This window comes from Paralichthys olivaceus, chromosome 13 (genome assembly GCF_024713975.1).
Source record: "Paralichthys olivaceus isolate ysfri-2021 chromosome 13, ASM2471397v2, whole genome shotgun sequence".
NCBI lineage: Eukaryota > Metazoa > Chordata > Actinopteri > Pleuronectiformes > Paralichthyidae > Paralichthys > Paralichthys olivaceus.
The window spans coordinates 19,758,662-19,785,653 of record NC_091105.1 but is presented as its reverse complement, the minus strand read 5'-3'; the positions used below and the strand labels follow the sequence as shown (position 1 = coordinate 19,785,653).

Sequence of the window (26,992 nt, the reverse complement as noted above, 5' to 3'; positions counted from 1 at the left end):
TTCAGCCTCAGGCTACAGTGCATGATGAGTACCAGTCAGACTTATCATACCGTACACAGATCACACTGATGCGCACAGACCCTGCAGGCAGAGCTGGTGCATCCCGGAGAGGATCAAATAGTGAAATGAGGGCAGGAGAGAGAAGGAGAAGAGAATTAGGAAGGCGAGTATATTTTTGAGAAGGAGAAAGAGGAGAGGTAAAGAGAGTAAATGAAGGAAAAGCAAATGAGTAGGAGTGTGTGAGAGTGCAAAGAAATAGAAGTAGGTGGAAAGTGGAGACAACAGTATGGCTCCCTCTTTATTATCAAAGGTCACAACTCCGCCATCCTCTGATAGGTTAATTAGCATATACTTACAGTTCACAGTAGATCAAATATGTCATTATGAATAAATCACTACAGTGTATATACCAGACAGTTTCTTTTCTCTTGCTGTTGACGTCTGTGCTGTGTGACCCAATGCACATTAGTAAAATTTGACCTTATTTGTCCTGCCCACAGTTTCGCAGACGTGTGTCTAATAATGCTTGTAGGAAAAAACAAGACTCTGGGTACATGTTGTGGAAAAAACACTTAGCTAAAGGCCTTACAGACCTTTTTAAAATGACCTTTACTCAAAAGCCGTGCTTTAGCAATCCACTCTATAATTAGAGGCTCCAACTAATAGCACTTGATGGAGCACAGGCCTCCACCAAGGCCCAACAGTTCCTTTAAAATTGAATCAAGCCGCACAAAATTGTACACACCCTTAGATATCAGTTCCTTAAAATGCATCAAGATTGATATATTATTCTCTGGGACATTAGTGAAAATGTAAAAAAAAAAAAAGCCACATCAAATTCTTGATCCATCCCTCTGTCCACATCCATGGCAAAATGTAATGGGTGTCTTTCTTAGCCCATGTCCCATCGTTACACTGACTGGAAATCTGTTCAGCAGTTGTATGTTGCAGTTGCAGCAATAATGGACTGGTTTATAACATGGAAGTTGATCATTTGGAACTAAAGCTTCTAATTTTGGGTTAGGCAGCATACATATGTTTTTACTAAGAGAGATGTATGCATTAAAAAACAGATTTGAAACCAGATGGTGGTTATTAATAATGGTGTCTTTGTGTTTTTATAAATCTGCATACAGACATTTAAAGCACTGCTTATTGCAGTGTGACACCCTGTCCACTTTCTTATCTTCTCATAGTCTTATTCCAATTATTTACATTTACAATCTCAGGTCCCATTTCCTTTGTTGTTCAACAGTAGATGTTATAAGTGTTTATACAGTTACATAACATATGGAACACATGATGTTGGAAGATATACTGCAACTTTCTCTCTCATTTCAGGCCAATAGAAGTAATGTTAACAGTGGGATGGTCCAAAATGCAGTTGCCTTGCTATGTAACCTCACTGAAGATTTAGTCTTAGACCTGGAGCCACTCCACCAGCAAGGTACAGTATGTCTTAAAGTTTCTATTGAGATAGAAAAGATGCTTCTTTTCCCAACTTTTAAAAACATACAGTACTTTAATTGGACTTCTCATGTTTAGTGCTCTCTCTTACATTAGTAAGGTAATTTTACTTGTTGTTATCTAGTTTAATCTAGGTCAACAACTGTGTGTGTGTGTGTGTGTGTGTGTGTGTGTGTGGCAGAGATGGTGAAACTCAATAAAATTAGAATTTCTTGTCTATTCTGCATGATTCGAATGGATCCAGTGGAGGGGGGGGTATGATGTATGTCTTGAGCGAGGACATTTTTCAGAAGTTTTCAGGATCATTTTAGGTCCATTTGAGGAACAAAGACAGACTTGGGATTTTGACTAAAATTAGAAGGAAGGAATAATAAGCAGCTGAAATCTAGCATTACAGAATAAATCTAAAAAAACTAATTTCTAATTTAAAAATGTTCACAAGAATAAAAATACAAACCCTCCTCTCTGCCTCTGTCTCTCTCTTTCTGCCTCTGTCTCGCTCTCTCTCATAATTTAGTTTCTCATTTCGTCTATCTTTTTCTCTGCACCTCTTTCCCGTCACCACCCAAAAAACACCATAAACCCCTCCTCTCCCTCCATTTCCATTGGGTCAGCAGTACAGCAGTTCAGTAGTCAGCATCATTATCGTCCAATCACCTCTCCTCTCAACACGAAACTGTCAACCCAGCACTAATACTGGCCAGGCAATTAACACTATCTCTCTCTCTCTTGCTCACGCTCTCTTTCTCTCCTCTCTGCTCATCTCCTCTTCTCTCCGCTCCTCCTCTGTTACCCTTTGCCATATTAACTTGTTCTCATCGTTTTTTCCATCCCTTTCCTCATCTATCCATTTTTCTAATCAGCTCACATCTCGCTCCCTTTTCCTCCCCTCCCCTGGCTTCCCTCCATTCTCGTTTTTACCTCTCCCTTAGCCTCTATTTTGGGCTCCTCTTCTATCTTCTTCTCCCCTCTCTACACTCTTTTTGTTGTGGTTCACTCTAGATCGGTGTGGTGATGGCAGAAAGGAGGGAGAGAAGAGGAGAAGGGAGGAAGCATGTATAATTGGCTTTTTAAGGTGTGACAGAAAGAGGAAGGGAAGGGTGGTGTGTGAGCAAGTATTTGTGAGTGTGTGTTGGAAGGCAATGAAATAGACAGTGAAGATGCACACAGTGCTTGTGTTAATATACGTATATGTGCGTATGCTTCTGTGTGTGTGTGTTGGGTAGGTGTGTGTGTTGGGTGGGTGTGGGGGACGGTGGATGCAGGAGCACCCAGTATATGTGTGTGAGAGAGAGACACATAGGGAGGAGATGACGTTTATAATTGGGTAGATTTGCCTCTGACTGAGATAATACCCCCTGGGGAATGAATATAGAGGGAGTAAAGGGAGAGACACAGAGATAGGGAGGAAGAACAGAACAAAGAAAGAAAGAGAAAAGAAGAGAAGAGAATGGCATGACAGACAAGAAGGAAAGCAAAACGGGAGGTAAAAAGGGCAACACGGAGGAAGGATGAACTTTAAAGAAAAAATATGGGCATTCGGGTGAGACGACAGGGAGGTGGGATGAGATGATAGAGGAGAAACCTGGAGGATGAAGTTTGTGACAGTTTTGATAGAGGGAGAGGAAGAGTAACTTAATTAGGGATTAAGAGACACCCCCTTAACAAAGTTTATTTTGGATTTTTCTTCGAACAGACTGATGTGTGAGATGTCTTGGTTATTATCTGATTATATAATCATATGAAGCCTTGCCTCTCCCAAGAGCAAGTTTGAGAATCATTTTGTTGGTACTTTGACAAGCAGCCTGCATGATTTAATAAGAACACGAGCACACCTAGAGCATGTAGAACAGCCAAACTCTGTTTGCATCTCAAGCAAGCCCTCAGTTCGGTCTGGTGCTGACAGGGTGTCAGTTAATTAAAGCATGTATGTCCTTTAATTAATTAAAGTCTTCAGGGGCTCTGTGTGCCTGCACAATCCTTGAAGGTCTTTGAGGTTCCTCATCGGGTTTGATCCATCACCAATCTTTATTATTTCTCCTGACCTTCTGTATTAGAAGCTCAGAGGAGTTTTTTAGGTAATTGCTTCTGTGCCACCGTTTCCATTCATAAATTGCCATTTGAAATTGGGCTCAGGTTATTTCCCCAAAGGTGTTTAAAAGTTCTATAATGATTCTTTCACACCATGTCCATATGTGTCCAATCAATAACAATGCCCTCTGGCATCATTTATACGATCTTCCATAATAATGTTTTTTTATAATAGCAAGCATCCAGTAGGTTACTGAATCCAGAGTTTAACAACCAATCAATCAATAACATTGCATTAAATGTTCTACTTTGTGTCTTCAGTTTATTCAGTTCATTGATTCAATGGCATTGGTGCAGTTTGCATTGAAGTCCTTGGATACACTGAAAACATATAAAGGTATAAGATAGATTTTTAACATTATTTTTTTAGGAAGACCAACATCCCAATATGAAAACCCAGTCTTAATATATCAAATATGTACATTCATGGTTTCTATAGAGTCACTTTCACCATTAATTATTAACATACTGTTCACTGGCTTCAGAAAGTATTCAGACCTCATTTTGTGCATGTCATAGATTTAATTATATATTGATAATGTTTTTTATTGTTCGATTTCTTTTCCAAATGTCTTAAAAACCAAAAGCTGAAATGTCCCATTCACAAATGTATTCAGACTGTTTATGTGGCACTGCAAGCTTTGTTCAGATGCACCCTGGATGTCCATGAGTTTTGTCACATGCAGCTTGATTCACCTGAAGACCAGGTAATTCAAAAAAAAAAAAAATATTTCTGAAACTTTAATTGGTTTCCATTGTCTTCAATGATTCTGAGATGGAAAGAGTTTGGAACCACTTTGACTTTGGTCCCAATCCTGAACCTAATTATTCTAATATAAAGGGCCCATTCTAGGGTAAAGAAAACAACAATTCATAGAATTTAGATGATCACACACTAGTGAAAACATCATCACAACATTATTTTCTATTAAATGTGTGCCAATAGATCACCTAAATCTTACACACTGAAGCTTTAAGCCCATTTTCCACTGGTCGAAAAACACTGCACTTCTGGCTTCTATCTGCAGTGGGTCATATGACTGTGCAGTAAAGGATTTTTTGTTTTTTTCAGCTCCGGCTCCAGTTGGCAGTGATTAAAATGTGACACCCTAGTGAGCGTACTAATTTGGGAAGACTGTGAAGTGAGAAACTCCTTTTTGGCACGTGTGTGATGTCATACGTGATGCACTGGAAAAAAACAAACAAAGACAAACCACTCCACTGGGAATGCAAATGGAGTCAATCGGTTTTTTTGCATTTACCTGCGTTTAAAACATGTTTGCCTAACAATTTGCTGTAAATTTGGAGTGGACTCTGGAGAGCTTGAAGGTGAAGGTTATCTGGTCCGATTAAACAAAAACTTGACCTCTTGTGCAGAACTCCAAACACATCGGCCAGCATGGTTGTTGTATGGGGGGGGCTTGCAAGAAGCGTTGTCAAAATTTAGGGAAGGGTGAGTGCAAGGAACTACAGAGGGTGCCTACGACCTGAGAGTGAGGCAATGGTTCACTTTTCCGCCCAACAATGATCCAAGAACATAAAGATTTGACAATGCTGTAGTGATTTCAGGACAAGTCTCTGACTGGCCTTGAGTAGCACAGTCAAAGCCCAAACTTAAACCCCACAGAATATCTATGGACAGATCTGAAGATCTCAGTTCATAGATGCTTCCATCCAGTTTGATGGGGCTCGAGATGATCCGCCAAGAAGAATGACATAAACTACTCAAATCCAGGTGTACAAAGAATGCACATACCCAACAAGACTCAAAGCTGTAACCGCTGCCACTGAGGCTATCTACGAGGCCCTGCAGTAAGGGTCTAAATACTTGTGTACTTTTTCTTTCATCATATAATTGCAAAGAATATTTTTACGTTGTCATTATGGGTTAAGTTTAATATACAAATATATAAAAATAAAGTTTGAGTTTATATTGAGGGCCAAAATTGCTATTGTATCACAATACATTTTATAACTGTAAAGTGTGGAAAAAATTAAGGGGTCTGGATACTTTCTGGGATCACCACGACGATCATTAATGTGGAAAATAACATCATACAAACTACTTAAATTGAGCTTCATAAATAAACTGAAGCATTATCCATTATTTACAATAAATCAGTTTAACAGAGGTTTCCCTCTTCAGAAAACTTTATTTTTAACTACTTTAATTGAGAGTAATGCTCAGAGCCGACCATCATCATCCTCTGCAATAGAAATCATTTTACAGTGGTTTATAAATAGATGATATCTATTTTTAACCAAGTTAAAGTCTAATCTCCAAAATAGGACAGACCACAGTGGTTTCCACTCACTCACCTGTCAGTGAAAGGAATATTCATAATAATATTATGCACAAAAACACACAAACACACACAAAGATCTTACACTGGGTGCTCTGACATTTTATTTATGTACCAACCTTACCTAAGAAAGATAAAATGGGCTCCTCAGCTAACCACACATTAAATAAGGGTGCAGAGAAATGTTCTCATCATATCCAACTGCAGTCTGGGTGCTGGGCGATAGCACTCAGGGCAGGACAAGCTGGTGACAATAACAGAAATCCTCTTTAGACCACTTAGTCTCATTTCAGCCCAGCCTCCGCAGTCTACAAGGCCCACAAAGACTGCGTCCTTGAGTTGGGACACAGCTAGTGTCTGGCACAGCTTGTTAAATGTAGCTCCTTGTTCTTTAAGGTTTATCAGACTATTCAATAGCAGCTTGGTGCTTGTTGAGCATTATTTAATCAGGAGTAACCACAGTGGGTCAAGAATGCATAAATGTGTTTTTGTTCAGTCTGCGAGCAGTTGAGGAGGATGTTCTTGATCTATAGGTTAGTGCAGACTCTGCTCTACTGACAAAGCTGATGTAATCACATTGGTTTTAAAGCATTAATATGGAGCTACATGTATCTTCTAATTTTAATTTATTTGTTTGAGTTAATCTATAAATTGAATCTGTCACTTTAATCTATAGATTCAGTTTTTCAGAGGCTGCTGGTGAATTTCTGTCAATGAGTGTTATTGTTATTGTGTTAAGAACAGACATGGTCATTGGTTGTCTAATCAGTGAGCAACACCAGGTTTCTAAACGTGCAATTTAATTCCATACAAAGTACATGGAAACAGGATTGTTTTGTTTCTTAACAGTTTAACAGCCATATAATTAATTACATTGATGCCTGGAGAAAATCAAAACAACAGGTAGTTTTATGAGCTTCAGGGTGTTGCCCATGGTGACTTAAGGTTGAACACAAGATGTGAGTGGAATTAAGTTGCTTAGACCAATTCCTGCTCCATTCTTTTTGTCACCCTCACCACCAAACCTTTCTCATTGCACCAGATTTCAAATCAATGACTACTCTGACCTTTGTGGATTAATTGGGAATAGTATGAATGATTCCACTGTGCTTTAACTTTACTTATATACATGCATCATGTCAACTAGCACATGTGAAAATGTATTTAGTGTGGAAGCATAAAAACTTTATCTTGGCCTCTGTAGTGCTGGTTTAATTACATCAAACTGTAGCAGGTTAGAACAGCAGTTTGACTATTCACTGTGAAATCATTTTGTAAATAGTTTTGATCATACAGCTATATTGTTTAAATGGCTATAATCATGTGTCAATAGATGGCTCATATATGGAGTCGATTTGATAACATATACAGTTATTTGTCTTTTATTCACGATATGTTGCCGATGAATAAGTTTAATAAGTTTGACAGCTCTACTCAACAGACATTAACAGAATGATGTTATTAACATACATTATACATGAGAAAAAGTGTATCTGGAGCTTTACTTCCAAACAGGACTGCATTGTCAGATCACATTAACAGAAGAAGGTCTTTGTTTGACTGAACAGTCCAAAGTAGAGCAGCCTGTTTATTTAATTTATGAGGTCGCCTGACAAAGTAACAGTACATCTCACTGACAGAAATCTAGCCCAATAGCTTTCTAGTGTCTGCAGTGTTGCACTTACACTCACAAAAATAAACACACCCAACATCTACATTCTAAATAAAGATCTGTTGGAATAGAAAATAACCTGGCTGTACTTTCCCCAGTGAAGACAGTGAATCGGTTCATTTGTTATTTAACTCTCATTTTTAACAGAAATGGAACTGACTTTAGACTTAGGCACAGTGTGCATTTTTTTTTTCTCTCAAATGCATGTGTCATGTCAACCCAGTAAGAGCAGAATCCATCCTGTCTCCACTTCCAGAGACATGTGGTGAGAACACCTCAGGGACAAATACCCACTGCAGCTACCTACGCAGTTAGACCTGCAAAATACACAGTATCTTCTGTTCCACGTTAAAATTAATGAGCAAAGGAACGAGGGTTTTCACTTTAGTGAGTGGTATTTATTTATGGCTTAGCAAGGGTAAGCAGCTTTAAAACCTGTTCTACATTGGGTGGTTTTCTAGGGAGAAATGGAGGAAGGTGAAAGAGATAAAAAGAACAGAAGAGAATTTATTTTTAGTTGAGCATCTAAACTGAGTTGTGCTCCGATGTTGTCGCCTGTGTTACCATTGCATGCATTGATATGATTCGATCCCTGTACAGTACAAGTTCTGTTTAAATTGTTAATCTATAAAATAGCTATTTTCTTTCTGCTTGGCCAGTTAGTGGCAATGAAATGCTAATGGGCTGATGGGGGAGAGTGTCTCTCATCTTATCTGGATCTACTGAGGAGTCGAACCAGAGCCTGCAGTCACAAACATTCATACAGGCTCAGATTTTTCTTGTAGCAAACTGACATGTGGCTGGTCTGTTATATGTCCTTGTCAGTGGTGTAGATTGTCCTCAGGGTGTAGACGATGATATCTTTCATTTCACTGGGCTGTACCAAAGTCCAGCAGGTTAGCCATATCCTTCTCATGATGACATCTTCTCTGCCTCACAGGCCTGATAGAGTTGGTCGTGAGTACCTTCTCGGAGGCTGCAGTGGTGTACCTGGACGAAGACTGGCATGCCACAAGGAGGATCGGCCATCTTGTGTTAAAAGCTCTTCTGGAACTGCTTCACAACACACTAAAACAAACATCACATGTCGTCCGCTCTGCACTGAAGGTATAAGCACTCAAGCATAGTTAAATAAACTCATCACCCTCTTTTCAACAATGGTCACTAAGCTGCAGATCAGAAAACAAGAACTAACCTCCAGTGTGATCTTTCACTGCAAGCAGTGTATTTCAAATTAGCCCCAGTGTCAGGGATTATGGTCGGCCACTTGCACAAAATAATTTTCCAGAAGCATCAATAAAAACCTTAAATTAAAAAATAGTATTTAAAGATTTCTACTCAACAAACTAAATTTAATTACGTTTTTTTTCCCCCATACTCATGTCTGTGAAGAAAACCTTGCTGTCAAGGCACATACATTACTATTAATTGTAATATTAATTATTCATTAGCTATTAATATGAATTATCTTTTGAGAAAATATAGATATTTTGCGAAGTACGCCCTCAAGTTACAAACCAATATCCTTACAAATGTATAACTACAACTCTGTCCTCTTGCATTGCAACAGTCCTTGCTAAGAAATGGGCTCTTGTTTTTTAGAATATTTTTCATGATTGTTAGCTGTGTTTCAGTTGTTTTGCTGTATCATGTAGTATTGGTCCTCATAGTCTGGTGTATTTCCCACATTGATTCACTACTATTTATCAGTTTCATCTCTGCTGAGCACAGAATCACAAAGCAAAGTCAGCTCCCTAAAAATGATGTCCTTGTATCGTGTCCCTGAAGGCAGGTGTGTCTGTGTGTGTTTGTTTGTGAGTGTGTGTCCATTGATGTGTGCAGTGGAGGGTAGCAGGTTTAAGCAACTGCAATATTGAAGTTGTGAACTCAGGAGGAGGCAGATAGGGTCCCGAGTCACTGGGACACACGTGTGCACGTGCACACACACATACTCATACTTACAGGCGTTCGTAGAGGGGCCTGTCTGGCTATGTCCCTGCGGCCTCATTATCACCACTGGCTTTGTCCTCAGCTTCCCTCCCTACACACAGATGCACACACACTCACATATGCTCACATACACACACCAGACCCCATCTCCCCATAGTGTGCACCCCAGCCCAACGCATACATATTAATGCTAAGACAGGGGGGGCTAAAGGGGAGGCAGGGTAAAAGACTGGGTGGAAGAGAGAAGGACAGAAGAGGGAAGCATGGAGAGTTAGCAGAGACATAGATGGAAAAGGGAGCAAGGAAAATGTTGAGCGGAAATCAATTCTGTGAGAAATGCAAAGCTCATTAAAAAGAAAACTTTTGCCCAAACCAAATTCATTTGGGTAATAAGGTCTGATAAGGAGAGAGGACGTGACTAGACCACTCTCCCCAAACTATTACTCTGTTGGTCAAGAGAGAGTGAGAGAGATTATATATACTTCAGAAAAAAAGAAAAAAAAGCATAACAGAGAAGGAGTGACTGTGGGAGAGAGAGAACGTGTGCCAATATTAATCTTATTCCACTGCTAATTGGTCTGAAGTTCCACTGTAGCCATGAACTGAACTAAAATAAGCCAAAGTGAGGGACAGAGGGGCTAAAGGAGCAGTGAGGGTGGGGTGAGAATAAACGGAAGACTGAGAGGACTTCAAGTTTATTAGCTCATTTTTACAAAGCCTGTTCAATGTGGGAATGATGAACCTTAGTTACATGTTTCTGTTTAGAAGGTACAAACACAGAAGTGGGGGAGGATTGTTGAGCCTCTTGATGTCAACAGTGGAGGTGATCACAAAATTGGAATGAGGTCTGTGGAAATACTGATGCTGTTGTGTTACACATCACGCCTCTGATTGATAATACGCCAACTCGTTCAGTCCAGTGTAAATACACAAAGAAGGTGACAAACATGATAAACAGATGAACGTGTGTTTTCCTTAACAAGGGTTAAAATAATAATCCCTTGGTCCATCTATCAGTGTGTCTTTCTGTGTCTGTCTCAGTCTGTCAGAATCTGTCTTGGCAGGTCTCTGGATCCATCATTATTGACTGTCAAATCTCTATGAATGATTTAACGTGTGTGTGTATGTATCGGTGTCTGTGTGTGTGTCTGTGTGTGTGTGTGTGTAGAGCCAGAGGCTATCTTGTCCAGCAGTAGACATGGAGGCAGCAGAGAATCTGCTCCAAGCCAACAGACCCCTGAGCCAACTCAGCACACACCTCATTCACATGGTGAGACCAACACTCAAAGAGCTGTGTGTGTGTGTGTGTGTGTGTGTGTGTGTGTGTGTGTGTGTGTGTGTGTGTGTGTGTGTGTGTGTGTGTGTGTGTGGTTTTAGACTGTATGTCTAAATGTGTGCCTGGTACAGTTAGACAGACTGTGGATACATCCTTATTCATGTGGGGAAATGTGAGTATACATGTGTCTAAGAGAGAGAAGACAACACAACAGTATTCATGAAATATGATCTACTTCAACAAGTTCAAATCAACTGCTCTGATTGAAAGTAATACCTGAAGAAGCACTGTTCACCAAACACTAATGTCCACCACAGTCACTTTCATGTGTACTTGTGAGTGTAAATCTTAAGCTGCGGTCATATTACAAAATATTTTAGACTGTTAAGACCAGAGTCATAAATCCTTGCTGTGTCGTGACTGTGATACATGACAGACTACATGTTCCTCCCTGTCCACAGTTTGCCATTTTCACTGTGTCTAATGTTTTTTTCTTCATTCTGTCGAGATAATTCTTTGAGGAACTAGAATGGCACTTCGCCATAACCAAATGTATCACACTCATAGATAGTATTCCCCTGAATATGCATAAATTTTTGTATTCGCTGGGAAAAATGTTAAAATATCAAAAAAAATGTCTTATCTCACAAGGGTTGAAGAAAGTAATAAAAAACAACACAAATCCAGGATCCCCTGGTCTGGATCCCTTTCGTAGTTTCTTGCGCAATCTTGCTTACAAAGAAACAAATCAACAAACACATGGACGGGGTGAAAACATAACCTGCTTGGTGGAGGTAAATACAAATAAATCTGGGGTGTTGTTGCCACAGCTCGACAAACCTTACTTGTTTCACAGCTCCATCTTCCAACACCATCATTCTTTTTCATCCCATGTTTGCATTTATCAACAGCTTCATTGTTCCCAGCAGAACACCATCATCTGTGTTCCTATTGGTTAACATCGCAGAGGTGATTAAACCTGTCAAAAAAAAAGAGTCTGCAAGTCTTTCTGTTTCCCAGAAAGGCTTCCATGATGCAGCATCAGTTGTCGTCCATTACGTGCATCGCCCGTGATCAAATGAAATCGATTGTTGCACCCATGGATCTTTTCCGAACCCTACATCTTCCAGTTCGGGCTGTTTTTCATGTAGTCTGATCCCATGAAAACTTCTGACTGAGTTTGGTTCTTCCTTCATTAGCTGTACTCTGAAGGTGTGTGCATGTCTGTAATGAAATGAATCAAGCAGCACTACAGAATAGTATTTTTCATGTCCAACTCCAGCTGTTTACTTTCCCCTCATACTATTCGCTTTGTTGCTCAAAATTAAGTATTCAAGAGGTTTGTCATGAAAAGAATCCCCTCAACACCTAAAAATGACTGAGATGTAACTGTTCATCTTTCTTCATCATTTTATGAGTGGGATCTATGAATATGCTTACTCCAGGTTGAGTAGCCTTTTCCAGCTAACGAGCCCCCTCACACGTTGGCATGGGTGGTTTCATTAAGGTGTGGGACATCACCCTGGTGGTTTTAATCCCTATTTTTCAGACTGGTATTTGTTTAGTGTACTGCAGTAATTTGTCTGCAGTTATTACAAATATTAAACCCATAAATCTACAGAAAAGAGTCTTATATCAACACAACACAGAGACTGATGCAATCTGAAAACAGGAAGATAAGAGTGGGTAAAATCATGGCTTTTCTGCTGAGAGAAATGTTTTCACAGTAGCTATTCAAACATCCACACATTCTGCCACACTATATATGCTTTATTGAGGATTCAATAATTGGATAAAGAATAAATGTGATGCAGAATAAATCCCTCTTCTATCTGCGCTCAAAATCTTAGAACAGTGATTTCAGTACAACGATAGTGTTCAAATCTAATTCAGCAATTGACGAATGATGGCATTTGTGTCTTCTGTCACTTTTTACGTAGAAACAAAATAAACATGATTTCTCAACTTAATGAATAAATGGATATAGTGGAGAAAAGAAGGTAACGAGCGAAAGACATATGGGGTAGATGATGAAATGACATGTAAAGATGGAAAGAATCCATTCAAAAGAGAGAGGGTGCTGTGAAGCATCCTGGGAAGTTGAGGAGGTAAAGGAGGGAAGGGAAAAGAAAGGCGAGTGGGAGGAGGAGAGGATTGGGTCTCGAGGGACACAATAGAGGTTTTTACTTATACTTGACACAGCGAGTGTGAGCCGTGTGTGTGAGTGTGTGTGAGTGTGTGTGTGTGTGTGTGTGTGTGTGTGTGTGTCTGATTGTGGAGGAGAGGGTTAAGGGGGCAGCTGACACACCCCCAGCCTCTGCACAGGGCTTTTGCCCCATGGGGTATTATGGAATAGAGAGAGCAGAAGTGTCAATATGAGTCTCATTTCATCAGTAAAAGCAGTTCTGTAGAGTAGTGGAGCAGTTACTGATGCATGGTGAATTATTATGATTTACTGAGTGCAGTAATGCTTTTCTACAGTCAGTTACAGACTAATCTTATTCACATGGTAGAAGGAAGGGGGATCCTGGATGATTGGATGTTCCATTTTTGATATTTACTTTATATAGTCTTCAAATAAATCAATGTTTTCATCAAATATTTCATTCATGGTATGTACTGTAAGTACACCTGGAAGAGAAGGTGAATTAAATCACTATTTTATGACCAGAGTATTATATATATATACACACACAGGAGAGTTGTTTTTTATAAACAGATTTTCTCTTTGTGTAGCTGTCCACTGAAAACCAAGAAGTGTGGGAGGAATCTATTCAATGTCTGTCCCTATTGGCTCAGCTGTACGGTGGAGAGGGTCATGACTGCCTGTCACCTTCGTGCTTGCAAAGCTTCTCTCACGTGCTCTGCACACACATGCACACCATGACCCCCAAAATACAGCGCACAACCCTGAGGATCATCAAACGGCTGGTGAGTACAGTGCACACATTGAATGACACGCACACACAAACATAAACTGGCATCTGCAAATGAAAACACATAGAAAATATCATATGTATGTCAACAGTGGTTGTGACGTTTAACTGATATTTGTCTGTGCTCAGAGTGTGTTCCTAGTACTGGTCAAAACACAACCCTAAAACATTGATTGAAGAATCTTGTGCCACTGCAGAATGAAAATATTGGAATAACGGGAACTGACTCAGACACGTGCACACACACACACACACACACACACACACACAGTCAGGCCTTCTGTGCTGCTGTTCTGAAAATAGAGTGTAGTTTCACCACGATGTGACTGACAGAGGGAGCAAGACAGAGAGGGAGAAAAAGCGTTGGTTTGTATCAGACTGTCACTCTGTGTTTCGAGTGCCTGTCCAATTTTGTCTGATAGTCAAAATGATTTGTAGTACAGGCCAAAGACGGCTGACTTCTACAGTCTACTGTAGTGAAGCAGGTGGAGATTCAGTGAGGCGTCTATCCTCCCATTTTCAATAACATTATCTGAATCTGGAAACATGAACGGATACTGCTGCAGCACCAGTCACCAGCATTAGACAGGTTTTAACTAGGAGGCAATCTCTTGTCCTGACAGACACCACATTAAAATCACACCATTCAGTACACAAATTAAAAACCCTATGAGACAGTTGAGTAAACTGCCAGTAAAATTGCGAGCAGACACTCAAACCACATCAGACAAATCCTGTTGTGAAGCACTCAGAACACAAGTTTGGTATAAATTCTGTAGCTTTCCAAAGAAAATAAATTCATATTGGATGATTCTGCAGTACAAGATTCACAGTCAGTGCCAACACTCAGTGGCAATGTAGAAAGATATGACTGTGCCATCTGGACAAGTTAGCAACTTCCTTACTTGAACACCAAATACCAGGGTTTGCATGCTTTCTCAGGACAGCAATTGAGACTTCATTTTTAAACCATGATGGTAGCATTTCTCTAAACTAAAACGAGAAGATTTGGTTACCTAAACATAACCATTCTTATGTAACAAATTATTCAGGAATAAGTTCTTTAAACAGGTTTGATATTGGATGCCTAAAAATGTAGCCATTAAGAATAATCCAAGGTTTTGCTGAATCGTACAAGATCAGTTTGAACTGTCAGGTAAGAGAAAGGACAGGAAGGGTTGGAGGGGACAGTCCAGTGAAACTACATCTCAAAATCAATATGACCAAGTTTGGAAAAATGGATGATTTTGCTGTCGAAAACTTATGAATAATGTAAAATACATTCTTAATGTTCTGACATGGCTGCAGGGTCATGGAATAGTAGCTGTACTTTGGACACAAGGTCAGCTGTCACCCAGAGATCATATGGTCTGACTTTGTCTGGAGGCTACCTAATATCTGTAGGGTGTGAGGGTGAGTGAGAGAGTGTGTGTGTGGGTGTGTGGGTTTGTGGGTGAGGGTGAGTGAGTGTGTGTGTGTGTGTGTGTGTGCAAGAGTGCATGTGTATATTTTTGATTCCTCTCACCAATTAGATCGAGCCACCTGAACCACCCACACACTAACTCCCTCTATCACACAAGCTCACAGATTTACCTCTTTCTCAATGTTAAAGTTTTACTCTCCCTCAGTGTACTGCAGCAACACTGTTCTCCCACCTAGCACTTTTTTTCCCACTGGAGTCCAGTAGCTAAACATAAAACAATTTAAAAAAAAACCTCTAATCATTTGCTAAATTTAATTTTCTTGAATCTCATTGTCAGTCAGTCAGCAGAGAGCAATGTGCAGCTTTGAAAGAAAGCAACAGACATTCCTTATCCTCAACACACACTTTTTCACAGCTGCACCGTCCCTGAAACACAATGACTCACATATTCTGTCTCAAACACACACCTACACACGCAGACGAGTGCCTGCCCTTCAACAAAGGCTTTTTAATTATCTCTCATTGATTTCAGGGCTCTGTTAATCTCAATCAAAGATCCCACTAATAGCTTGGAAACTGTCGGGGAGGAGTGAGGGAGAATAAATCGAGTGAATAAGTAAAATTTACTTTTACTTTTTTTTTCGAGTCAACTTGGAAGCGGAATACAAATTTAATGAAACAGGCTTCAGAGGAAGCTTGTGGAGCAAGAAGCACATGTATGTAGCATAGGTTAATATGTATGTAACGGAGGTCCTCTCAGTCTCTGTCACGTTTCTGTGTCACTTCCGGATTAGCAAAGTATATTTGCACAGAATGGAATATTTGCACTGAAAAACAGTGTATTTGTAAATAATTGCACATTAAATAATGAGGACAGATAGAGAATATATTTCAGGCTTTTATTGTGGCAGTTTTTTGTAATGGTTGTCTGTGTGTATTGTAGTGTGGTTGTTCCGGACACCGGGTTGTGGGATTGGTGCATTACCTGTAAATGACAGTTCAGCAGTGTGACCAGTGGAGTGCAGACCAGCAATTCTGTGGCTCTCCTAGTCAGCAAGAAATACTACAAACTACATGCATGTATGTTTTAATGGAACAACTAGAATACAAATTCACCTGTGCTCTCCTGGCTCAAAATGCTCATGTCAAAGAGTCCCTGGGAAAACCAGCAGGGAGGGTTGGAACATACAGGTGAGGTGTAAAATAGGTCACGATGAGCACCCCTGTTGTTGGTAGCACTTAGAGGTGAAGATGTATATAAGGCTGCCCTTTATTCTAGCATGGTTGGTCAGTTATGCCCAGAGATGCCACCGAATATTTCCTTGATGCATCTGACTTTGGTCTGTGAATAAATCTGCATTCCATTGCTTTGTATTTGTGACACGTGCAATGACAATAAAGTTGAATCTAATCAAATCTAAATCTACATTTGGGGTCGGTCAAATCTCTGGTCTCTGCCTCTTACAAGGTCATCCTAACAATGTCCAGTCTTCCTCACTCATGTTAACCTGTCCAGCAGTAAAAATGTTCATTACTCTTTTTGTGTGAATGTTGTCACAGACAATATGTTGACAGGGTTGGATGTATGAGGGAAGGCACACTGCTGTTGTCGACATTGTCCTGTCTCACTGCTTGTTAATCTCACACTTATGTCGAGAAGCTTCCTCGTCTCTCATCTCCATAGGCTGAAATATCTCAGCATAGTCCCAAAAATGTCAAAGCAGACGTCCAATTATTGTGACCTGTTCCATGTTTGAGCTGGAAACATGAACATTAATTTATTTATTTATTTATCCATCAGTCCCACAGTTATAGTGCTTCCTTTCTCTGCCAGGGGCTCAATCAAACTCACCTGACTGTTTTTCTATATCAAGTCTCGACAAGTGGCATGAATTAAACTGAATATACATTATTTTATTATTATTATTATACAAAACATTTGTGTTCACCATGTTTTCAGTTTCATCAAGGTATTTTCCTCTCACCTGTCTAAGTTGTACAGATAGAAAAATGTTGAATGGTTAATTATAAATTTGGGTCATTTTGAGGCATTCATATTGACCATGATGATTATTAAAATCAACTCTCATTATAATATTTTCATGGACAGTGAAACCTAATGTCTGCACAGGACGTGAAAATGGCCCCAGACAGTCTCCAGTGTTGGTAAATATCTCTGGAAGAACTCACTTACCTGTTATCCACTAAACAATCATTCCTCAGTAATCTCACTCACATTGACTTATTGATGTATGAATGTACCACTCTCTCTCTCTCTCTGTTGTCCGATGCACTCTTACTATTATGACAGCCCTATCCTCTTTCATGATCCTCTTTCTAAGAGGCATCATGTCCGTCCATCCTTCTGTCAGTATTTCAGAGTTCAGTATTAGAATCAGGTGTTGATCTGGTAGAAAGGGAGAATCAAAGAGGTGGACAGTGAGGGTGGAGATGGGATGATAAGAAAGGGTGCGTGTGTGCGTTCAAGCGAGCGAGGGGTGCATCACTGGCTCCTCCTAACTCCGTTGCCCAGCAACAACCATGCTGTGTCACCACAGAGACAGAGGTGATGATGCCACTGGAGATCAGAGAGAACACATTCACAAAACATTGACTAGCACGCACAAAAACACACACACACCTACACACCTTGAACAGTGCTTAAAGAAACATAAGCAAACTGATTTATTACAAGAGGTTTTATTGATAGTAAATTGCTCTATAGGTTTTACACTGTCACTGTAATATTAAATCATATCTTTACCTTCACTTCTAGCTGCTAGTTCTAGCTGCTAGTTCAAACAGTGTAATTGCACTTTTGTTAGCGAGAACCATTGTGAACACACACTCAGACACACAGCAGTGGGAGGACCAGGTGTGTAGCCTTGACATCAAGGTGTGGAGAGACGTGTCAGGACAAGTGAAAAGAATGTTTGATTCAGTGAAGGAGGAGAGCTAAGGACTTTCATCCAGAATGTTTTACAGCTTCAGTCAGAGAATCTGAATAAAGAAATGGATCAACACAGTTATGGTGGCGTTGTTACAAAGAAACGAAGAGTAGAAATAGAAATAACAGCAGTTAAGTAAATCATTCATACAGATGTAGGATAAACACAAAGTTGTCTAACTTCACTCTGCACCATAGAGTGTTTATAAAAAAGCTCTGCACACAACGTCCAGCAAACACATAATAAAAAGTGACAGTATTAGTGGATTTGTTTGACTCACTAACAAGGAATAATTCTGAAGTATCTCCCGAGCTTTATCACAGGACAAGCGAACAGTCAGGTTTAAAATGGACCCTGCTCTAGTATAAAGAAAGAAAATAACAGAGTGTGCGTGCATGTATGTGTTTGTGCATTTGGCACATTAGCTCTTAGATCAATCTCCTTTGAAATGGTATTGACCAATTACTGGGATGTCACTCAGCAGTTGTTCTTGCTAACATGCAGGATGATTGTGTGATGATAAAACAGACTGATGTGTTGTATATGCCGTGATCAACACAGTTCTGTGAAAAGATGAAGAGCGTGAATATTGGGGCCGTAATATGTATCACTGGTTTTTTTATCATTAGTGAAACACTGGTTACTGCTGCTTGGCTTCCTGCTGAAGTCCTCAGAAGCCTGATAAAAAAAACATTTTGCATGTTTGCAGACCATCATGACTGGTGTTATTTTGAAAGATGAAAGTAAGAAGCATCACTTATAGACAGTTCAGTTATATCAGCCCTGTTCATAAGGCCTGGGGGAAGAAATTATACAAAGCCACACTGAGGATTCATGTTTTTGAATCAAAAGTAATGTTGACTTTTGGGCTTGTTAGCTTGTATCATGGCCCAAGGTGGTAAGTTTTGTTTTTGTTAAACTAGTAAAACAGGCAAAAAGGGAAAAACAGATTCAAATTCTGAATTCATTTTTCAGAAAGTGATTTTCAGTGCGGTTTTGCAGAATTGCAGGTCTAAGTTCACATGAGGTCAGCTTTGACTGGTCATATCTGTTTTGTACAATCCTGTGGCAGTGCTGCTCTTATACACTGGGTTAGCGCTCAGTATTTGTTATGTACATCACGTCCTTTGTTGAGTGTGGTCTGCTGCCATTTAACTAAAAGTAACAGTGTGTTATTTCTCTTTTATCAATAATTTGTCCTTCCTCTCTCCCTATGTCTTCAGGTGCAGACTACAGACAGATCTGATTGGTTAGAATGCCCTGAAGGGGAGGAGTTAGCGAGGCTAATACAGGATATAACCACGTCTAAGAGGTGAGTGTCTCTGCTGCTTGTGTATGTCTTTAGCCGTTTTCAGACATGACTTCTAGCTGAAGTCTGGAGAATTGGGTCCAGACTAACGCAGTTAGCACTTTCGTATAAATTAATTCCACTGTGGAGATCACGCGATTATTTTTTTTAACAGCATTTCAAAAATGGTGTCTTCTATGTGTGTGGTTTTGCTTTTTTCACCCAGAGATATTTGTTTTCATTTTTGCGTCTGTCACTCATTAGAAGCGTCATCAACCCCCTTCATTAGCTGGCTGTGAATCCAGCGGGGGATAATCCCGAGGCTCTCACTCAGATATTTGTGTTCACACATGCACCTCCTCCGCAGAAAGTTCAGAGAGTCTCCATAGTTCAGTGCATGTCTGAAAGCATTTCCTGTGTTTCATAAACAATATCCATTTTTAGGGAATATTCCCTCTTCAATTTGGTAGAATATATGTTTTGCATAGATCACTGAAGCTGCTTTCATGTGTGATGTGAGCTGCGGACAGGTGCAGGGTCTCAGTTAAAGCTCTCAAACAGCTGAGAGGTTAAATATCTATTTATTGAACACAAGACTTTGTTTCTGTTTGGGAGCCTCTAGCTCTCTCACATCAGTGGCAGGGAACATGACCTGCATCTCTCCAGACACTCGTCAACGTAACCTCTTCCTTCCAACAAATAGGAGTTTTAGAAATGTGATGTATCCGCGGGGACTGTACATGAAAATCAGTACAATGTCTGACACTAACAATGAACAGGAAACACAAGGTAGAGTTGATAAGTTGTTTCTGAAAGTTTGTATTTGATGAAATTGATTCACATTCCAATAGACATTAATAAATTAAGGTTTTTGTTAATAAAGAATAAAAAAGCCACAGTCTGTGGCTCTTGCAGGGCTGTAATAAACACAACCAATCATTTCATTTGGACTAAAGTGATTTGCTGGTGTACCTGTCTGTCACTAAGCAACCTGCCTGCCTGCCTGCCTGCCTGCCTGCGGAAGAGTTGTATTCTTACAGTTGTCAATCAGTTTACGTTCAATTGTTTTGGGGCTTAGCGTTGAGGAGAGGGCTGATGGGAGGGATGTAAAAGTATAGCCTACTAGATTTTCCAGGATTACCAATCCTAGCTTTAACTGTGAATCTTTAATGACTATCTGCAGGTTATGTCTGAAAATAGCTTTAGAGTCTGGACAGGTGGGTCCAAACTTAACCCATAGTTTGCTTTTCCACACAAACACAACTTAGCAGGAGGTTCTCTGCACAGACGCGTTCACAAAAGCAACAAGTCCTTCGCATTATTCAGGTGCTGGTGCAGCAGGCAGAGGCAGGAAGTAACATATTAACTCCGCTGCAGAGATTTCATGATTTTCTTGACAACACACAGCACCGGCTGTTATCACCACAAACTATCTAGACATCTTCCTCTGTGTCTTCTACTTGTATGACAATGATTCTTCACCGGGAAATATTGATTTCCATTTAGTTTTTTTCATATTTGCATCTGTCGCTTGATAGAAACATCATCAACCCCCCCACTCACTGGCTGTGAAACTAACAGGGGAACTCCTGCTGTGAACTGACATAGGATTCTCCTGACTTTCTGCAGAGGGGCCAGACGGAGAAAGTCCGCAGATAATCCTGAGGCTCTCACTCGGACATTTGAGTTCATACATGCACCTCTTCCGGACAAAGTGGATGTCTAAAAGGGATAGTTCACCCAATAAATGAAAATTTACTCACCACTATGCCATTGAAGTAACTGTTAACAACATTTAAAAAAAAACATAAAATACTTAATTAAGTAAACATGAAATAATCAGATTTTGAGTAATGCACATATTTGTACATATCCTGGTACATTTCTTCTTATTTAAAAGTAAAGGATTTCACTTCTCTACTCCATTTACAAAAACTCAATCACTTTTTTTTGGCATAAGTGAGATCTATTGCAAAGCGGCAGAGTGCAATAAAGACAATGACATCTCAAACACACATCCATTTAATATCACTGAGCTGTGTAATGAAGCAAATTTAGATGCTTTAACGTGTGTGTGTGTGTGTCTGTGTGTGTGTATGTGTATGTGTGTATGGATGGATGGATGGATCTTTTCTGAGTATCTCGGCTGAATATGTTTTCCTTCTTTGAGCCAAGGGTTTTGTCACCGTAGCGACCGACCATGCTGTCTTTGATCTATGAGACTAGCTTCCTGTCTCTCTCCCGCTCTCAAACACACACACACACACACACACACACACACACACACACACACAGACCTTTAGTGTATACACACACACACACTCTTTCACACCCTTCTTTATACAAATTCACTCAATCACACACACAACCTGTCAGATCAATAATAAAGGTGTATTGTTATCCTGCTATAGAGGCCTCTGCTACCCTCTTCCCCTCCCCCCTTTCTCCTTGGTCCCTTTTTTGCCTTTTTGTCACCCTATACCCATTTTAACTCCTCTCTCCTCGTCCATTTTCTTTCTATTTTCCTCATTTTTTTTCTTCGACCCCCACCCTCTCGTGTTTTCCCTCTCCCACTTCTGCTCTCCTCTCCCCTCGTCTCCTCTCTCTCCTCTCTGGCACATGAAAGCAGAGATCAGCTCGAGCTTTGAAGTAGCGGAGACTGGCACACTCCCACTGGTTTAGTGGTAGGAGGAGGGGAGCAGAGGTTTTCGGAGAAAGGGCAGGAGATGAGAGGAGTTATGAGGAGAGAGAGAAGAGGAGAAGAAGGGAGGGGGGAGGGGTGGAGATTGGTTTTAATTGAGAGGAGGAGGAGGAGGTGGGCCAGAAAGTGAAGATGGAAGAAAGTGGGAAGGAGAGGGGAGGTCTGGGCTGAGATCCTAACCTAAATGATGTCATTCAGCCTTCACCATGGCAACCTGAGGAATGCTTTTTCAAAACCTCTAGCCTGAACAAGTGTGGTGGTGGGGGGGGTGGCCATGAGGCCCAAAACCTGATCCCTAATTTATTGTTGCAGTCAGTCATACACCGGCACTGCTGAAGCCGTCAGCAGTGCCGAGCACTAATGTGTGCTCAGGCTGCAGAGCTACAAAACTGCTCTAAAAGCTTTAGCTGCAGTTTGTGAAGACTTTTACCAAAGCCACCTTAAATCTGCCGAAACATCCTGAGCTGCAGCACAACAGCACTGTGGTGGTCTTCCTAATCTTTTTAATATAAATCATTGTCTCGCCATATTTCTCCACATTGTGAGGGCAGTGATTTCTTACTAGAGCAAACCAGAAAGTATAATCTATATCGAGCGTGACGAGAAGAGCTGATGGTTTGAGACAAAGGTTGAAGCCACCGGTTTAAGGAACATAACATTGGTACATTTCATGACAGTTAAAACCATGCTGAAGGACTGAGACTAATCCACAGAGTGAATTAACCAATCTACTGTATTAGTGTGAGCAGAGATGAAGAATGTAAATTAATGAAACCGCGTGAAGAAACTCCCATTTACCTGCTTTTATCTGAAATAGTGGGAAACACATGTAGTGTAAACTGATGCTAATGTGCTGCTGCAGCCGTCATTCACTGCAATCTTAAACCAACTGTTTCTTTTTCCACTGTCCTCTGTGGAGCTGCTGGCTGTCAGTGTGGGACTGTGGAAGTTTAATGAGTCACCAAACTAAATTTTGGGCTAAAACTTTATGTATCAAATTGATTTAATAGTTTATTTTTCAAATCCACAAACTTTCAAGGGGTTCTGAGGCCTCTGGGAGATATATTCATTAGCTTAATTATATAGAGTTTTAATTAACTAGGGGGAGTTAGTGGGTTCTTCTGCTGGCTTGGCCCTCACAGACACCTGGGAGGAAGCTAAGATGGCAGGGGGGGGGGGGGATCATAGACAGCCCTGAGGGGGTCTGAGTATATTTTTAGTAAACCATAACAATTATGTAAAGTCAAGAATAATCCAACCTATGTGAAATCAAATATGGCATAAGAAACTGCTAACATTCTACATAACAGTAATTTAAAGACAACAACTCACATTTAAAAAGAACCGGCACACAGAATAAGAACGAAACCACAGCAAACACGACCAGTGAGAAAAAGCAGCAGCTCAGAGACTCAGTCTAGAAACTGTAACTGTCCACAGAGTCTATTCATTCAGTGCACTCAGCAACACAATCCACCTGAACACAACCTTGATTCCTTTCATTGTCATTTTCAACCACAAGCTTCCACTTACAACACACACCTCCAGCAGTTTACATCATCCCCCCCCCCCCCCCCCCCCCCCACTCCCCACCTCAGTGCCTCTTCCCCAGTGTCTGACTTAAAATAAAAATAGATCACATAGTCATCAGTTGATCATTCTGTGAGGTTCTTCCTCTTCAAACCCTGTTTTTGAATGAGCTCAAATTGGTTTCCTCGTGGTAGATCCTATATATTTTTATCACTTGAGTGCACTTGTAGTATTGTTTGATATGTTTACCTAACTGCTGCATTTTAATATCTGTTATATTGTGGACTCATCTCCTCTTTCTGCACCATTCTTACAACAATAGTGGTATTGATGGCCAGCAGGGGACTTCCTCCATTTTGTTCATTGTGTCATGCCCCTAGAGGCCAGGTACAATACTGCATGTCCTCACCCTGCACACCTGTAGGGTCTGTCAGTACATCCTGATGAAGGCATAAGCCAATATGTTTGAGATACGTTTTCCTCCAATTTTTTAAGCCACAAGACTTATTGTGCTTTCAAGTGTTGTCGGTATAATTTCAAAATTAGTTCCCCACTGGGAAAATTGACATGAACGCTATCTCATGTCAGTTTCATGAGTTGCCATGTTGCTGATATCATCACGTATAATGCAATTAACATAATCAACATTGGAACAATGGGAAATGGGACCTTCCAGGGAGCATGTGAATGCACATTTATTTTAGGTGGTGTTAATAGAGTTATTAGGTAAAATCTTGGGTGTATTAATTCTGCCAGATATTACAATATTGGAGTCGCAGTTGAATTTTCCAGACTGAAACCTTTGACCTGTGGGTTTGTGTAATGTTTACATCCACTGTGTGTATGTCAGGCAACACAATTTCTAACAAATACTGATTAATGATATCATGAGGAGCTGTTTTTTGTCTAGAAAACACAGCAATGGATTTCAAATGTTAAAGAATACAGTATACCTACTGATACATGATGTACATTATGTGATATTGTTATGATTTGGACATTTTAAAGAAAGACTGGGTAAACAACGTAATTGCAATATGGTGAATAAAAAATAAAATGTCTAATTCTGTCCCAGGTGTCACGGTGATGTGGTTCTGCTGGCTGCTGAAATCCTCCAGGAGATCACTGGATCCTAGAAGCTTCTCATCTTCACCGACGGTCCGCAGTGTGCAACTCTTTACCACCACAACTTCAGAAGATCCTGATGATAAGCTAGTTATTAGATATTTCACTTCTTCAAATAACTTGTGTCTTCAATTAATCTTTCAGTAGATATGTTTGTTCTTTGGAGATGTCAGTTTTGGATTAAAAATGACGTTGGATATGAACTTTTTTTTGATAAGTTAACTATTTAGATATCAGTTACTTATTTATCACATCTGTGGTCCACACAGCCTTGATAGAAACTGTACTGTAGTTGGTTTGATTCTGAGACAGGCCCCTGTGAGCTGTGAGACACGAGTGAATCTGTCCGTGTGCTATCAGAGCGTTCACTCAACTCTACATGACTCTCATTACATTTGCAAATTGGATCAATGACAGTAATAAATATTGCCCTGTCACAAAAATAATTAGACAGCTCCATCAAAACATCCATCCAGTGTCCGTCAGACTGTAGAGGATTACAGTGAGGGTGTTAATTCGGCCTGTCAGAGGCATCACAGCTCTGGCCTCTGGGTTTGCCTGGTCTCATCCACTCAGTATTGGAGGCAGAGAGTCTGAGGCTGCAGCTGTGAACAACACACTTTTCAACTGCTGCCAGCTTTCCTCCTTTCCTGTGTGCATCCCACACTGAGACCGGATGTGATCAGGAGTTAAGATACCACACAAATGAAGCAGGCTGACAACAGGGAGCAGAGCTGCCAGTATAAAGACTGAGGGAGTTGTCTACAAGGACCGGTCAGGCAACTTTTATGTTCCTGCGAAATCAGGTCATCGTCGGGTCTGTTGAGAGTGCATGAGATGATGCATTTGATTTCTGATGCAGCATTGCAGCAATGAGTGTCTGTGAGAAGAGAGGTGTCCCAGTAGTGGCAGCCTCTCCCTCCTCCAGACGCTGTAGCTGCTCTGTTGGGCTCATTAATTACACTTTCAATGTACAACGTAGCTTTCTTCCATATCTATCAGATAACTGTCTTGTAGTTGCTCTACAGCTTGAATTCCACCAGGATGGTTTTAATTCGCTGGCTCTCGATCCAACTGCACAGAAAAATGCAGAGGTGCTTGTTGTACTTCGAGCACACCGTCAGTCATCTGGCAGACTTTTTATCATGGTCCAGGCAACAGAGGGAAATTAAACATTGCTCTTCTTTATATACTGTATTATTGATATTGTAACAATACAAAGCTGGTTGAAAATCAGTTTAAGACACTGACTAAGAAACGTGTGTCCTCTAGGTGACATCACGTCCTCTGAGAAAACCAAAATCCTGGACACAGTCATGGTCACCAACGGCAGAGCTTTTACTTCTTTACTCCGGGTTCTAATTTCATATGCAAATCTGTCTAATCTCACGAAAGCTCCAGCAAACACAACTAAGATCATCCACCAAGTTTTACCAACTGAAAGTTAGGACTCAGTCTCATACAGGGGACGATGACCTGAACTGACTTCCTGCCAAACAGCCGGTGGATGTGGACGTTTGTTTTCCACACCATGCTACCCAGCTGTTTGTAAAACTGAGGAGGGAACCTGGGTTGAAATGGTCCTCTGCTGTCTGATCCTGCCTTGTTATAGCAGAGAGCCTGAATGAAATTTTACCCAGAGAGCCATATACACTATACTGTTGTGCATGTTTGGCTGCTTTCCAATCTGAGACAGTTTTTAGTTGAGACACAACTAAATACTAGTCCTCTGTGGTCAAACCATAGACTGTAAATAAAGACATCCCCAAAGTGAAGCTACAGCATATCCATCACCCCCTGTTGGCTGACTGCAGTATAGGTCATAAATTCAGCCTCCATGTTATTGGAGGGGACATGGGCCAAAATTAAAAACTTGCCTATTAAACAAAATGTTTTTGTCATTGTTGGTAGTTCTTATCACACCGATGTATTTTATTATATGTTTTCATAGTTTGATTTTGATTAGTTATTTACTATTATCTTAATTCACATGTGATGTTTCCCGGTCCGATCTCCGGCTGTAGTGCTGTGTGCCTTGATGAAATTGTGGATTTCAGATGGTGGAATAGATTTAACATGATGCAAAACAGTTTGTCTTTGGTCAGTGTATGCTAATGTTAGCTAGATAGACTAAGTTGGGCAGTACAGAAGCAATAACTTTGTGAAGACTGAAATGAAGTTGGTTGGAAAAATATCTTAAATGAATCTAGTTCTCTTGTTCCTAAATGATCCCTCACTAAACGGTTCTGCTGGTGTTTGCTTGCAACTTTAAGATTTGGACC

The 26,992-nt window shown here is 40.4% G+C and overlaps 1 protein-coding gene across 4 annotated transcripts in view; it reads left to right on the top strand.

Annotated features, from left to right (window-relative positions):
- ulk4 (unc-51 like kinase 4) overlaps positions 1-24,913 on the top strand; it is a 78,012-nt gene extending 53,099 nt beyond the window's left edge. For all 4 annotated transcript variants that reach the window (XM_069538009.1, XM_020091452.2, XM_020091451.2 and 1 more), the window contains 6 exons: positions 1,342-1,447; positions 8,474-8,640; positions 10,652-10,753; positions 13,496-13,690; positions 19,290-19,378; positions 24,661-24,913. In XM_069538009.1, coding sequence (XP_069394110.1) covers positions 1,342-1,447; positions 8,474-8,640; positions 10,652-10,753; positions 13,496-13,690; positions 19,290-19,378; positions 24,661-24,721 — 720 coding nt within the window. In that variant the 3' untranslated portion in view covers positions 24,722-24,913. The remainder of the gene's footprint in view (positions 1-1,341; positions 1,448-8,473; positions 8,641-10,651; positions 10,754-13,495; positions 13,691-19,289; positions 19,379-24,660) is intronic.
- Positions 24,914-26,992: the final 2,079 nt, after the last annotated feature.